Genomic DNA, 15,879 nt, shown 5'->3' on the forward strand with positions numbered 1-15,879 from the left:
CAAGATGATCTAAGCTGCAATCAATATTCAAGCACGGCCTGTAAAAATTCTTTGAAAAGACCATTTCATTACATTTTCTTTCTCCAGTAGAATTCTTACTTTTTCTACTGAAGTTCTCACCCCGATGTCCATAACTTTTTCAAATTAAGGAAAAAATAAAAATAAATTGATGCTCAAGTGTGCATTCATGTCATTAAGATGAAATCTGCAGAACTTAAACATGTTGCATTTCCTCCAGCATGAGACTCTGCAGCAAATGAAACTCTAGATAGAAAAGTTTTGGCTAAACATCTCATCAGTACAAGTTCAGCATTGGTTTTTGTTTGTGTTTTTTTTGGGGGGGGGGGTGATACACAGTTTTATCTGTTTCTGCTGCAAGCAGACTGTCATCTCTTATAATTTTCATCCTCCGATTCACAACATCAACTCTTTGTCACTGGGCCAACTGTGTAAACGCCTGAGAGGATCCCGTGTCAGTCACTTTAACCATCATCTGTCAGTCTTCCCTCAGCTCAGTGTGGGCGGCACTCCACGGAAGCTCCTGGATACTACCTCCTTAGTTATGATGTGCAACAGGAACTAATGACTAATAAAAATGTATGAAATGTTTTTGTAAAGATGGTTAATGCCTGCATTTCCACCACTGTTTTGACCGTCTCTTGTATTTACCATCTCATTGTACACTACTGGTCATAAGTTTTCCCATTGGATTTGCTGGAAAAGTGTTCCCAAACCTATGACGGGTAGTGTACTTTAACACATGGAGTGTTATCTACACAGCCGATGACACAGTGTTTATGAAGAAAGTGTTAAACACTGAAGCCTTGTTCATATTGCCAAATACAAAACGGCTCTCACACATTTACTCTCATGATGAGCAAGACAAGGACACTTGAGGAGGATAGGGTTTAAGAAATGAGAGAAATTGGTGACACCTTCATTGTCATTCTTCCCTTGAAAGTGCTTTTTTGTCTGAAGTTAAACCTGTACAGTACTTAAATACATATTTTTTTTTACCTTCAGTAGCATGCTTAAAAACTCAGTTAAGTCTGAAAATATCTTTTGTCTTAATGATCGTGTACATCTCCAAAGCTATGAGATAAGTGCAATTGATTTTTTTTAAGAATGAGTACCAATAGAAGGGGACATCACGTCACATGGCATCACCGTGGCAGTTAAGGTTTGAATGAATGCTGGACTAGACCGGCCATCAAGAAGGTACTTCTGGCCAGTAGAAGACGTCTGACCGTATTTAACACCTGATGTCTGAATTGCTGTGGACCTTTTGAGTCCAGATGTGTAGCTGATCAGATGCACCGGATCTGAAAGAAAGCGATGAAGGAAATGGCATAGCTAATAAGTTATATTGGACTGAATCCAGGTGAGGCTGTGTGAGACACGGTAAGCTCACACTCTGATCCTGCCTGTCCAGGTTTCTCTGCACTCCGCAGGCCTCCGTAAAGCCTCTCTTCCACTGACACCACCAGCTTATCTGTCACACTGCTTTCTGCCTGCAGGGAAACCTCTGATAGGATAGCTTGGCTACTGTTGTTGTTCCTGTTGTCCACTCTTGGATCCATGTGGCTCATGTGTGCAGTCACAGCGCTCACAGACTGAATAGTTGTGCTTTCTGTGTCCTTGTTTGGAGAGACTTGGTGACCATCAGCCTCAGCAGTGGACTCTTCACAGCTAGAGCTGCTTTTTGTTGTGGTGGTTACTTCACATGTTTTGTTTGCTGCACTCTCAGCAGCGTTCTCTGCAGCTCCCTCACTTTTTTGATCTTTGCTCTCTGCTCTCTCCTTGGCTGCCTCTTCAGAAGCCGCAACTTCGCTAGCTTCTTCATCTGCAGCACTCGCTATGCGTGACAGGGTGCTGTGATATCTTGTGTCCAGAGGGTAACCGGCACTGTCACCCCTTCTCAGCGGAACAAACCTCTGCCTCTCCAAAGATGGCGAGTACCTTCCGCCAGAGACTGAGCCTGGGTCACTGTATTGCTTATGTCTTTGCCACTGTTTTCGAAGGTGAACTCTGGATCTGTGCCTGGAGCGTAACGGAGAGTCCTGCTGGTCAAAGCGTGGGTCATGACGAAGGAACTCATTAAAAAGAGCATCTGTCTTTTCATCAATGCTGTAGTCACGGCGGCGGAGACGAGGTCGGTGAGGACTGGATGGCTGACTGACTGGCTTTAGTACTGGAGACAATAATTGAGTGTGGGATTCTGGAGTTTTCTGAGGATGAAGGGATTTCATGAGTTGATGTGGTTCTTGAAGGGTGTAAGATAGACCACTAATCTGAGATTTCTGCTTTGTTTTGTCCCCTGTGCCATCTACCATCTGGTCCTCCAGCTCCTCCTGAAACAGCCTGGCCTCAGTGCTTTCACACACTGATCCTTTTCTTCCTGCGTTGGTGAAAAACAGTCTTCTCTCAGATGCTGTCTTACCCCGAGGAGCTCCTGGAGTCCCAAACAGCCGCATCTCTTCAGGGGCCTTGGATGGTGCTTCAATAGAGGCATAGCCACTGTCCATTTGAAGAAGCTTCCTGTTTCCTCCCTCACCCTCTCCTCCAGCTCCACTTCCCATCTCGCTGTCCACACCTGATGCCCCTCTAGTTCCCCCCTCCAATCCCTCTCCTTCCCCTTCTCCTTCAGGCTCATCATCCAGATCTTGGGACAGGCAGCTGTCAAGACCAGAACGAGCTCCTGCACCACCAATGGATGAGATGCTGTCTGCATCACTGCGGATGGACTCGTGATCTGTGCTGCTCTGGTCTGAGGAGGCATACTGCTCCAGAGAGGCTCGCAAGCTCCAAATGTCTCTGTACAGGGAGGGAGGGGCCTCTGAGCTCTCCTGGCGAATCATGAATGAAAGAGATGAGCCTGAGTCAGTCCTTTGTCTGGCTTCAGCTCCTAAAACTACTTCATCTCCATCATCCACCTCTGTCTCATTCTTTTTCCTCACATCGACTGTGCTGCCGCCTGTGTTGGTGTCAGTTTTCATTAACATGTCGTCAAATCTTTCCTGCATGGCAGCTTCTTGTTCTGCCCCAAACAAGTCATCATCTTCTGCAGACTCAAGCTCATCTCCTGCTGCTTCTGTTCTTATAACGGCTCTAAACATAGTCTCTTCTTCCACTCTGGGTCCATTGAATGTGGCCTCCTCTCGCCTTTGAGCAGGATCTGATGGCAAACGGAGTTCATCTCTCCTGGAGCTGATGCTACCACCTACCTCCACCATAGCCTCCAGTTTAAGCCTGCAGACATAAGGAGCACTCAGTTTGTCAGTGATTCAGTAAATGACATGGTGAAAATCAGGGTGTTATGGGCAGGGATGTACCTCCTGAGGAAGACTGAAGTTGTGGATGCAGCTGCAGGATGAGAGAGAGACTCTGCAGAGAGGGACTGGAGGCCACTGGTCTGGATGGGCGTATGTGGGAAAGATTCAAAGGCATCTTCCGGGAGAGGAGAGGATTCATCTTCAGTGTGATCTGTGTTTTCACTTGCTGCTCTCTGTCTCTGAAAGGGCCTCCTCTTTGGGGACCCTAGTGGAATGTCACACACAGATTTGTATTTCACAGGGGACTGCTTTTTCCATACAAAACTAGCCATTTGTCAAATGTCAGATATTAGTCATAGATACAGTATACAAACCTTTGGCATCCAGACTGGCAGCCCGGTGACTGGTGTCAAACTTCCACCTTTTAAAGTAAGGCCCAGCCCCCTCCAGACTGGCATGCCGCCGCAGTTTAGAGAAGAAATGTAGAACTGAAGTCTGACTTGGAGGTTGTGTGGGCTCTCCTCTCTGTCCCCATTCACTCTCGGCCTCCCCCCTGTTCCCGAGAGCCTCCATCTGACAGAAGAGATGAAGCGAGAGAAAGGGCGGAAGGAGGTGATGACACATTAAGGAAGGAGACACGGTGAGATGAATTGTGATGGGCAAAGGAAAAACCCTCGGGGGGACAGCAGTTTGTCATTTTGTCACTCAGCAGCTATGACTGATGTTACTGTGCATCAGTAGCTTTAGTCTGTAGCTGCAGCTTTTCTCTGGTTACATATAAGTGGATGAATCTGAACAAAAAAAAAAAAAAAAATATGTATGCAGATTACATAAAATTTACATTTCACTGTAAAATATATATGTTAAGAAAATGTATTCACCTTATAATTACAATACTCTTAGTTCATGCAGGAATATGAGGTGACAATGAGAAGCAAAACACGACAGTAGATAAAGACGCAACAAAATGAGCAAAAAAAGAGCTAAAACATGCAGAAAGCAGAGCAACACTTTCACTTGCCAAAATGTAGTCACGTGAAAGACAAAATGCAACCTCTTCAATTCTGCGGTTAGAAACTAAGTCCAAATAAAGAAATAATATATGGAAAAAATACATGTCACCTGCTTAAATTAAGAGGGAAAATAGCATCAATATGCTGCTAATCAAATGTATTTGATCAGTTGATGATTCGTAAATGTGAGCACCTATGTCTGGAGCATTCACATGTGTGTTAACACAACGCCAAGGTAGTAATACAAAGAGGAAAGCCAAACTCACTGTCTGGGATCGAGTGTGCTGTGTTTTCATGGCTAATGAGGACCGCCTGCATTCCTGGTCCAGAACGATGGAGTGATGTGGGTCTCCTGGAAGTCCTCCACTCAGACTCTGTCCCATCCAGTCAGGGATTCTTCTATCAGGAGGCTGGAGATAAAAATGGAGCCAGATTTGTTGTTCATGTCTCATCATGAACCCAGACAGCTATAGTGGCTATAAATGCTATAATTTCATGTTGTTCAGTGACCTGGTAGATGGTGAGGGGTAGTTTGGACATTGCAGTCTCATTGATATTGATGGTGCTGCTCTCTGTTGAGTCGCACTCCATGATGGTGAGTATTTTCAGGTCACATGGGGCTGGAGGCAAATGAAGGTGGGTAAGTCGGGCCTTTTTCAGGTGGTGGAAGTCTCCTTCAGTCAGCGTGTACCTGAGCAAGAAGACCATCAAACGTCTTAATCAAAAGATAATCTCAAACTTCATCTGACTTCGGTTGAGCTATACCTGCGTGCTTTGTCCTGAGTCGTTTTCTCCTGTTCGTAAAGTGCAGATTCATTGAAGGAGACTCTTCGGCCGGTGGACCCCGTGGAAACAAATCTCTCCGACTCTCCATCATGAAAGCTCGATGCTGAGAGGGCATCTGATTCATCCAGGCGAATTGTAATTTCTGAGTGACAGAATTGACAAGGACACACCACCAGAGGGGGATGATGGGACTCATGACAAAACCAGACTAAAATATATATATATACATATATATATATATATATATATATATATATATATTTTAAATTGAATAGTTCTGACCTTGTGTGGGCTGAGAATCCTCAGCATAAGTGGTGTTTGTCTTCTCAGGGTCATCGCTCGCTCTGAAAATAAGAAATGATGTTCACTCTTTGCGTTATTTCACAGGAGCCGAAGTTCTTTGTCACACTGCAGCTTTCTATTTCATATTCTGCACTGTTTGCAGTCTTAATCCCACTGGCCCCTGTAATCCCCATGCCTTTTCGTGCGAGCTTGGACCAGCAACCAACCTGGAGTAGCGTCGTCCGCCCAAGCAGCAGCGGTGACAGAAGAGGAGCAGCAGGGAGAGCAGAACCAGCGTCCCCCCGGCAAAAACACTCAGCAGCACCAACAGCAGCACATAATTCTCCACCTGGCCCGCTGACACAGGCACATCCTGATGGCATGAAAAAAGCAGTAGAGATGGTATTTATGGCTCTTGGAAGGGAGACGGATCTTGAGGAGCCGTTCCTTTCAAAGAGCCACTCAAAAGACTGGCTCGTTCTTACAATATCTTAAAAAATTTCACAATATACAAGAATGACAAACAATCAAAATATGTACCTATTTAAAATCTACTGTACAAGATTAAAAGATATAGCGGAAAATATAGATTTAAAAAGGATAAACCTGAGCAGTCAGTGCAAATTCTAGTAAATGTTTTGGAAAGAACTCACAGTATTTGTTTTCAAACAATACTCTGCTCATAGAAGCTTGACATGAATGGAGTGTGTTGGACATCAGACTTCTATGATGTCACAAATGTGATGAAGGCAGTGTGGAAAATTTGTATATAAAAAGAATGGCTCACAAATGAACGGCTCACAGCTGTGACTCGGTTCCTATCGTTCATTTAAAAGAGCCGTTCAGAAGAATCAATTCATTCATGAACATCACATCTTTAAAAAGCAGCAGCCTTTTCAATAGTGGTACTAGAGTAAAGTGGCCTGAAAGTCTTGTAACGTCATTTGTATGTACAAACATGACACAACAATGCAAAAGTATACCTGCTGGTTATCTACTTGTGTCTAGTCATGTACGTTGTTGACAATCACAGAAACTATTAAATTGCATGGTCACTGTTGCCAGGTTTTTAAAAAATTGCCTCTTGTGAAGAAGTTGCTCTCATGACTCATCCAGTGATGCCCTTTCTTGGCCAATCAGTGGCCTGCAGTCTGTTGGGGCTCCAGCCAACTGGGTGCAAATGAAAATACCAGGTGCTACCACCAAATGGAAATCCTAAAAACCTAATTGAGTTCATTTGAGCTGAGTGGGTTGTAGTGGAAAAGGGCCATTACTTTTCCAGCCTTTTGTTGGCCTCTTACAATTTAAGTAATACAGTGATCAACTTATGGGTGTGTGAGATCTGCAAACTAAATCTCTTTTTAATTTACATTTTGCAGTGTCCCAATTATTTCAAACTGCTGCTAAATTTTGCATCAGTTTTGCTGAGCACTATCTCGTAAATAAATGGCATTTTATTAAATTCCTTTAATCTTATGGAGATGTAATAAAGTTAAGTACTTTTCCAGACTAGTGTGTAACGATGAAAGTCTGTATTTATAAATAAAACATTTAATGTGCTTTGCAAATAAAATTAAACTAATGTTATTTATAATTAGACCAGTTTTTACTCTACTTTTGATCAAGAGGTTTTAATATCATGTTCCTCATATTTTAATAAGCTGCATCTTTAATCAAATGCAACCCTGACACTAAAATTAGCTCAAAATTTAATGCATTTTCCTTTTGAATCTGAGACTGGGGGTTATTTTTAAAGAGCATGTTTGCCAAAGTGATGCATTACTTGAACAACACTGGAAAAATATGAGTGAGTGTTCCTCCTTGGGTGATGGCAGGTTTCAGCTTTTTTTTTTTTTTTTTTTTTTTAAAAAAAAAAAAGATGCAAGAAATGTTTTTAGTGTGACACTTCTGGACTGAAGACAGGTCAGTTTAATGTCAAGACTGTTTCATTACTTCATAAAATGATTGTTGGCAAGTTCAAGGTAGGCTTGCATTTTTTTAAACATTTTCCAAAAACAGTTTCTCAACTTCAGCTTTTATATGTTATGTTCTTTTTTCTTACTGTATTAAACAATTTGTATATCACTTAATTATTTGTTAAAAACTTCTGGACAAAACTATTGTCACCTGTGTTGGTTTAGGTCCTCTTTATTTAAACGCTGGAGTCACTGGACTCCCAGTCCATCTGCACAGTGCTGGAGTTACATTTATTTCCATCAGGGACAAGTGTTTACTAAATTACACATTGTAATCCTGTTACCAGCTGTGCATGGGATGGGGTGGTGCCCTGGTTTTCTTTTTCATTTTTCTGGCCTCCTTTCGTTTTCTCTAAATATTTTTGAGAAAAGAGGGACATTAAGCACTCAAATAAGCCTCCTCATTATAAGGAACAACCAGCGGTAATCCCCAAAAAAATAGCATTGATGTGTCGTGAATAAAAAGATGGTAAGAGCAGAAAAAGCACATAAAACATGGATATCGATGGCTGACTTTGCTTGCTGGTGATAAAATTAAAAAAAAATGGGAGCTTTTTATTTAAATATAAATAATATCACTACAAGCATCAGCCTCATCAGTCTAACTCTGGCTCTTTTTGCACACTTTTACTGTTTTTCTTTTGTTTTTTGGTTTTGTTTTTTTTTTTTTTTGTTTTGTTTTTTTGTTTTTTTTTCCACTGCATGTTTTCACATGGTATCGCTGGTCATGATTCATTCCTTTAATCAGGCAGAGACATACATATATCTGTGTTGTCATGTGGTGTTGCTGCTATTGCTGCATTTCATTCTGCTGGGATGATAATTGATTACTTTTTTGCAACAGTGAGGAGTTTCTTTGTGGCATTACGCTAACAGCTGAGTGCCGTAATACTTTATTTAATGAGTGGAATTAATGCTGAAACACACTCTTAAGTCACAGTGATTCTTATCCAGATATATGCTCATATACATCGTGTCTGCTCACTCACTTGCATAGACAGCACAACTGCTGCTCTGTGATTAATACTCTCGGTCTGGGCTGAGCGAGGCTGGGGATGCTAATCGAAACGTCACTAAGACCCTTAATTCAATTTCCCAGCTCTTCTCAATGAGAGGGAAATGAGGCCTACGCGGGCTAAAAATGGAAATCAGAGGAGGAGGAGGATGCCGACACACATGAGCAATCCCCACATGAGACTTTCTTGGCACTTTTACCAATGTCAGTTTTAGATGAGAGTGGAAAAATAATTGGGCTCTTTACACCACCACAAATGTAATATTTATCAATTAAAACATATGGTGTTGTGTAATGTATACAAATGGAAAAGTCCATCATCACAAAACCTCTAGAGGGACCAAAACAGTGCAGAAGCTCTTCCTGGTGATCAGACTAACTATTAGATAATGACTTTAATAAGAGCTGCAGTGTGGTCACCTCAGCAAAAACTAAAAATATGCTAGTGCTTAGTTTAGATTTCTGTCTGACAAGAATTGCAGTCTCCAAATATACCTTATTTACTCCAAGAAAACTAAAAAACAAACATAAAAAAAGGAACTACAACAAAGCCTCTCTAACTGCGTAACCTCATTATCCAATGGAGAGAAAGCAAAAACAACAGATTTTAAGATGACTCTCATTGTATTGCTTATCAGTCTGTGTCAGCAGAAAGTCACCACATGAAGGAGAGAATTTACCGCGGATCAGAGGAGGCTGTCATCCCCAGTTCATAAAAGCAGACAAATCTGACAATCAGTGTCTTCATATAGAGGAAAATATATGTTTTAAGTCAGCCTAAAAACTGCTTCAGGCCACGTGTGAAACTGAACCCCTTTTCTCACATAAATGCTGTAGACTCAAAGTTGGCTGTGTTGGAAGCTGTGTGTCTGACACACCCACGGTTACATGTGTATGAGCATCAGACCATTTGTTATTTAATGAAATCTGCTGTTTTTACATGCTCAGCCAAACAAGAAAAACAGCACTATCAATCAGCTGCAGTCTTCAGGCCATGTTTCTAACACGCTGCAGAGACAAATCGCAGTCAGCTCTGACTAATTTAACTGGCTGATAATCGTAACTCTTCCTGCGGAGAGGATACATGCACACAAATGTTCAGTCCTTTTTGAATCAACTCCTCTTTGGCTACAGATGAGGCTGTACACCACTTCTCCACCTGCAATATGATGCTTATCACTGGAATATTGTGTTATCTCAACATGTCTTTCCTTGTAGTTTCTATTTTAGTCTAAATCCAGCAGAGTACAGACACTAGCTGAAGGTGTGGACAGCATGTGTTGATGGTGTTGACAGAGAAGGAGGGGTTCATATGCAGCAGTACTCACAGTGGAGTTCTCAGTCAAACTTGTCAAAACAGGCAGATCATTGCTCATTGTCCAGGTCAGAGTGAGTGAGCCCTGCATGAGATGAAAAAAAGTGTGGTCAGATGGCTGGGCACAAATATAACTCCTGTTTTCTGATACAGAAACTTAAAAGTTCAGATGATTTGGGGAATAGGGTTAATCTCAACAAATTCGATGAAAAGACCTCAAAGTCACTATTGAATTAGTTTTGTATGATGAGGCCTGATTTAGCTCATTCCTCTGTAGAGCAACATTAACATACCATGAACTGTGATGGTCTGCATGTTCCTGCATTATGATAAAAAGAGGTACTGTAATGTGTTTTTTTTCCATCTGGTGCTGACAGTGTTAATTATCAAATCAAATGTTCAATAATCCACAAGTGAAAATAGTGCATCTCCAGAACACTGTTTAACCACATTGCTGATTTACAGGTTTGTAACATTAATTTGGGTCAACAAGAACCGCGCTGAGTGTCATCCTTACAAAACTGCATTACTGCATCACCTTTTGTTGGAGAAAATCAATCCCTTTGGTGATGATTAGGGGATTTTATCAGGTCATTTACGTGCACAAAAGAAGGTTAAATAATACATTTGTGGAAAGCAAAAGGGTATAATATGGCTTCTTTAATGCCGTCTTGTATCATCCCTGCTCTTTCATAGGTGGGCTGTTCCCACTGGAAGACTATTTTGTGGTCAAACTTTGTCAGATCAAATAAAAGGTGGTCCTGCTTTATTTGACTATGGTATTATTTCCTCAAAGATGCCAAGTTTTAATAAAACCACATGTAGTTCAGGTGAACAGTCTATCATCACTGCTGCTGGTTTGTCTGGCACAGACTCTAAAATCTTATGTTTCTGGGTTTCAGCCTGAGATGCAGTGATGTTGCATAACTGTAAAGAAATAACTCTTTTTTCAAAGAAAGAAACAGGAAAATATGACTTTGAGAGATTAAAATATCTAAAATCCTTGTTTCAGTGTTTGATGCTGCAAAAGCAAAAACATCCAGACTTTTACCCTTGTACATGATGAGTCAAGACTCTTTGTGTGTATTAAAAATTAAATATCCATCCATTTCTATCCATTTCCATTGTCGATCTCCCGCTCCATCCTTCCTTCACTTGTGAACAAGACCCCGAGATACGTGAACTCCTCCACTTGGGGCAGGACCCTATTGCAGACCCGGAGAGAGCACTCCACCCTTTTCCGGCTGAGGACCATGGTCTCAGACTTGGAGATGCTGATTCTCATCCCAGCCGCTTCACACTCGGCTGCAAATCGCTCCAGTGAGAGCTGAAGACAACGGCCCGATGCAGCCAACAGAACCACATCATCCGCAAAGAGCAGAGACCCAATCCTGAGGCCACCGAACCAGATCCTCTCAACACCTTGGTTGCACCTAGAAATTCTGTCCTTAAAGGTTATGAACAGAATCAGTGACAAAGGGCAGCCTTGGCGGAGTCCAACCCGCACTGAAAACGATTCTGATTTACTGCCTGCAATGCGGACCAAGCTCTGACACCGGTTGAGTCCGGCACTCCATACTCCCGGAGTACCCCCCACAGGAGTCCCCGGGGAACACGGTCGAATGCCTTCTCCAAGTCCACAAAGCACATGTAGATTGGTTGGGAAAACTCTCATGCCCCCTCAAAGACCCTGAAGAGGGTGTAGAGCTGGTCCACTGTTCCACGACAGGGACGAAAACCACACTGCTCCTCCTCAATCCGAGGTTCGACTATCCAACAGACCCTCCTCTCAAGCTCCCCTAAATAGACCTTACCGGGGAGGCTGAGGAGTGTGATCCCCCTGTAGTTGGAGCACACCCTCCGATCCCCCTTTTTGAAGAGGGGGACCACCATCCCAGTCTGCCAGTCCAGGGGAACTGTCCCTGATGTCCACACGATGCTGCAGGGCCATGTCAGACAAGACAGCCCTACAGCATCCAGAGCCTTAAGGAACTCTGGGCGGACCTCATCCACCCCCGGGGCCTTGCCACCGAGGAGCTTTTTAACCACCTCAGCGACCTCAGCCCCAGAGATAGGAGAGCCAGCACCAGCTACCCCAGACTCTGCTTCTTCATCAGAAGACGTGTTGGTGGGATTGAGAAGGTCTTCGAAGTTTTCCTTCCACCGCCTCACAAAGTCCCGAGTCGAGGTCAGCAGCCCCCCATTCTCACTGTACACAGTGTTGACAAAGCACTGCTTTCCCCTCCTGAGCCGCAGGATGGTGGACTCCTCCCATGCCCCAGTTTTTGCCTTAGCGACCATCGAAGCTGAGCTCTGCTTAGCCCACCGATACCCATCAGCTGCCTCTGGAGTCCCACAGGCCAAAAAGGCCTGATAGGACTCCTTCTTCAGCTTGACGGCATCCCTTACTGCCGGTGTCCACCAACAAGTTCGGGGGTTACCGCCACGACAGGCACCGACAACCTTACGGCCACAGCTGTGGCTGGCCCCCTCAACAATAGAGGCACGGAACACAGCCCACTCGGACTCAATGTCACCTGGGACATGGTTGAAGCTCTGCCGGAGATGGGAGACTCTGCCAGACGTTCCCAGCAGACCCTCACAACACTTTTGGGCCTGCCAGGCCTGACCGGCATCCTCCTCCACCATCTGAGCTAACTCACCACCAAGTGGTGATCAGTTGACAGCTCTGTCCCTCTCTTCACCCGAGTGTCCAGAACATGCGGCCGAAAGTCCGACGACACAACTACAAAGTCGATCATCGAACTGCGGCCTAGAGTGTCCTGGTACCAAGTGCCCATGTGGACACTCTTATGTCTGAACAAGGTGTTTGTTATGGACAGTCCATGACGAGCACAGAAGTCCAACAACAAAACACCACTTGGATTTAGATTAGGGGGACCGTTCCTCCCAGTCACGCCCCTCCAGGTCTTGCTGTCATTGCCCACGTGAGCATTGAAGTCCCCCAGCAGAACGAGGGAGTCCCCGGAAGGAGTGCTCTCCAACACCCCCTCCAAGGACTTGGAGTCCTTGGAGGGGGACCAGAGGGAAAGTGTCTGGTCCCTCCCCTAGACACCTGTTTGCCATGGGTGACCCTACCAGGGGCATGAGCCCCTGACAACATAGCCGCTAGGATCGTCAGGACGCACAAACTCCTCCACCCTGATAAGGTGGCGGCTCAGGGAGGAGAAAAAATTTTTTTTTAAATTTTTTTAAAAATTAAATAAATAAATCAAAATATACGCCCCTCAAATTTCAAGTCTGTGATTCAGGGTTTTAAATTGCCACTTTAGATCTGATGATATATCAGAGGCTTTACATTCTGGAGTTACAGAGAAGATTATAAAACTGTTTTACAACCAATACCATTCCCCCAACGAATGATTTGCTGTTCTTCTTTCACCAGTTTGGTGTAAAGCCCCTTTCACATCCAAAAATCTGGAGACCAACTCTTCTCTGGACCCACTGCTGTAGATTAAACTGTATCCAAAGGGTTTTTTTTTTTTTCTTTCCGAAGACACTGTCATCTATGAGCTCATGTCTAAAATGACCATTCTGCAGTAACGTATATGAGACAGCAGAGAGCAGCTTGTGTAACATCATCCTGTGATTGTATTCCTCACACATGCTGATAACACTGCTGCGCATTCCCTCTCTGTGAGAGTCATATTTTATGTAATATGTCAGACAAACCAGCAGCTCAACGTAACAATGATGTGACTGCAGCTCTGAATAGAGAGGCAAATAAAACACGATGTACATGCATGTGAACTCATGTTCTGTTGAATTATTTTCATTGACGCTTTACACACTGTCAATGCCGATGGGTTATTTTGTCCTGACATTTGCGTGTGTCTTGAGGGTTTTTCTATTGTTCGAGATATGACAGTAACAGAACAGACTGTATAAAGATGCAGTGATGTTCGAAAATTTCAGCCAACTTGATTTGATTTGTTCTCCAGTCTCAACAAGCAGATGAAACTGATTCAATGTACTTTAGAGGAATTAAACAAGGCAGTGTTATGCAATTTATTGTTCAATATTTTAAAACACTTGTGGCATTTTATTTGCATTTTATTAGTCTTTGTCATCACAACAAGACCAGTTGGGGTGGAGGCAGAGACCCTTCAAAGCAGAAGGTCTTTAACAGCAAACCAATCCAGAATTATTTTGGAATTTATCTATTCTTTATCCGATCAGATTGTAAATCTTTCAAAAGTCTGTATATGTTTTCCAAATTTCCATAATTAACCCCGGTGATTTACATGATGTACAATATTAGGAAAGATGTGCTAAAATGTTTTGACCCCTTAATGAGTTCATGCTGCTGGCCCATGTTTAATTTTATTTCAATTAATTTAGCAGAAGGTTATAAATATTCTGTTATTACTATTGTTTCTATACATCCTCTCCATTTTCTCAGGTTCATCGTCATTTTGTCAGCAAATAAATTCAAAACAATGACTGCAATTTGCAGACAAATAATCAACGTGTGAGTGCGTTCACGTGTTAGTTTCCGGGGTTTAATAGCATGTTGTAGTCCCACACCATCTCTGGTTAAATCATTCGAACAGATGGACGTGGCGGCTCAAACATACTTTCTAGTAGATGCCAGAGCAGTGATGCTGATTGTTTATAAGTAGGCTACCATCAGCAGTAGATTAAAGAAGAAGGGGAGGGGGTGCTGAATGTCATCCTAATGTATAAGTGGGTGATAAAGTGCTCCAGATGTGCTGTAAGACTATCTTACGGTCTATTTTGGTGGTGTTGGAGGAGCTTCCCTCCCCTCTGTGCAGAGTTACAGCGATCCGCTGCAGCCGGCGGCGCTCATAGCGGCAGCCTCAGCATCAGCAGCATCTTCCCGTCTCCTCCGAAACCCCGTGATCAGGATGTCTATGCATCGTCTGCTCTCAGCCTGCGGGGAAATAAATCACGACTGCTCACACAGGAGCTTTCGCGTGTCGAACTTACGGGAGGGGGCTCCGCCGCGGTCCCTGTGCGTCAAACACTTGTTAATAAATCATATGCTGCGATTATATCTGGAGTCGTCTCTGGCACCTATCCCGCATCTTACATAAATAAATAGTACCACGTTACTCCATGAGTATACTTGTAGATCCGTGCGAACTGGTCAGGGTGAGTGAGAGAGACAAAAAAAAGGACTCACCCGGTTGTAGACTCAGTTTGAAGCGGTCCACGGGCAGCCTGCCCCGTCTGCATACTTTAAATTGGGCTTCAAATAAAGACTAGTTATGAATGAAACCACATTAGACACACCCACCGCCCGCTCCCCAACGCACCACGTGACCAGCGTTGATGACGATGATGGTGGGGATGATGTGACATGGAGGAGAAACCCGTCTTCATTCACAGCAATCACTCATGAATGGCAGCAGCAAATGGAGTGGACTCTGGCTCTGTAGTGGGTATCAGCAAATTAATTTAGGCTAATGTAACCCTTCGAAAAATGTTTTCAGTTTGATGTATTTTAATCTGCCTCTGTATCCTTGTGGTGAGATAAGATGCATGAATAGACAGATGGGTGCGGTAATCTTTTTTGTAATCTCCCGCTTCGCCACACGGGGGCAGCATTGGACTAATAGAAGACAAGGTTCTGCATGTAGGTAAGTTAAACCCAACATGTTTCACTCTAATTTAAGAAAATTACTACAAATTATTACGAGTTTAAACCAAACCACCACAGTGAAAACATGTCACATGCAGTTCTGTTTCTTTTAATAAAGTACAGTGAGTGTAGAGCACACTGATGAGATAATTTAACACTGAACTCACAATAACTGTTACTAAACGCTCTAATCAGATTCAGAATCAGAATACTTCATTAATCCTGGAGGAAACTGTGTGCGCACAGTCGCTCCATACCAAAAAAAGAAAGGATAAGATAAAAATAAAAATCACAATGATATAAATTACAAATTCGTTACAATATCTATATAAACAGACACAGGATAAATCCTGCCAGTGAGTAATATGTACAATATTATCAATATGATAAACAGTAAAATGTAAATGTAGTGCAAAGTGTAAATGTGTAACAGTGAATGTTGTTGCTATATGGAGGAGTTGTACAGTTTGATGGCCACTGGTAGGAATGATTTCCTGTGTCGTGCGGTAGAGCATTTAGGTGGTATCAGTCTCTCACTGAATGGACTCCTGTGCCTGATCAGCAAGTTGTGAAGCGGGTGGGAGGTATTGTTTA

At 43.1% G+C, this 15,879-nt stretch overlaps 1 protein-coding gene across 2 annotated transcripts; it reads right to left on the reverse strand.

The window, feature by feature from the left end:
- Positions 1-117: 117 nt before the first annotated feature.
- On the reverse strand, positions 118-14,904 carry LOC121644476 (voltage-dependent calcium channel beta subunit-associated regulatory protein). Of its 2 annotated transcripts, XM_041992427.1 has the most exons (11): positions 14,827-14,904; positions 14,410-14,574; positions 9,673-9,744; positions 5,581-5,726; positions 5,354-5,415; positions 5,051-5,213; positions 4,796-4,976; positions 4,552-4,695; positions 3,647-3,845; positions 3,333-3,537; positions 118-3,249 (listed from the first exon to the last, which is right to left on the reverse strand). In XM_041992427.1, the coding sequence occupies exons 3-11, from the start codon at positions 9,718-9,720 to the stop codon at positions 1,362-1,364; spliced, it is 3,036 nt and encodes a 1,011-aa protein (XP_041848361.1). In that variant the 5' UTR covers positions 9,721-9,744; positions 14,410-14,574; positions 14,827-14,904; the 3' UTR covers positions 118-1,361. The 2 variants fall into 2 exon arrangements, with proteins under 2 accessions (XP_041848361.1, XP_041848362.1); XM_041992428.1 differs by lacking the exon at positions 14,410-14,574 and having other exon boundaries at positions 14,827-14,893.
- Positions 14,905-15,879: the final 975 nt, after the last annotated feature.

This window comes from Melanotaenia boesemani, chromosome 8 (genome assembly GCF_017639745.1).
Source record: "Melanotaenia boesemani isolate fMelBoe1 chromosome 8, fMelBoe1.pri, whole genome shotgun sequence".
Lineage (NCBI taxonomy): Eukaryota > Metazoa > Chordata > Actinopteri > Atheriniformes > Melanotaeniidae > Melanotaenia > Melanotaenia boesemani.

Excerpts from the sequence above, each read along its gene's own strand:
- LOC121644476 (XM_041992427.1), bottom strand. The coding sequence starts at position 9,720 with ATGAGCAATGATCTGCCTGTTTTGACAAGTTTGACTGAGAACTCCACT. Across the intron at positions 5,727-9,672 it reads GTTTGACTGAGAACTCCACT|GATGTGCCTGTGTCAGCGGG; the intron begins GTGAGTACTGCT and ends TCATGCCATCAG. Across the intron at positions 4,696-4,795 it reads TACCCCTCACCATCTACCAG|CCTCCTGATAGAAGAATCCC; the intron begins GTCACTGAACAA and ends TTTTATCTCCAG.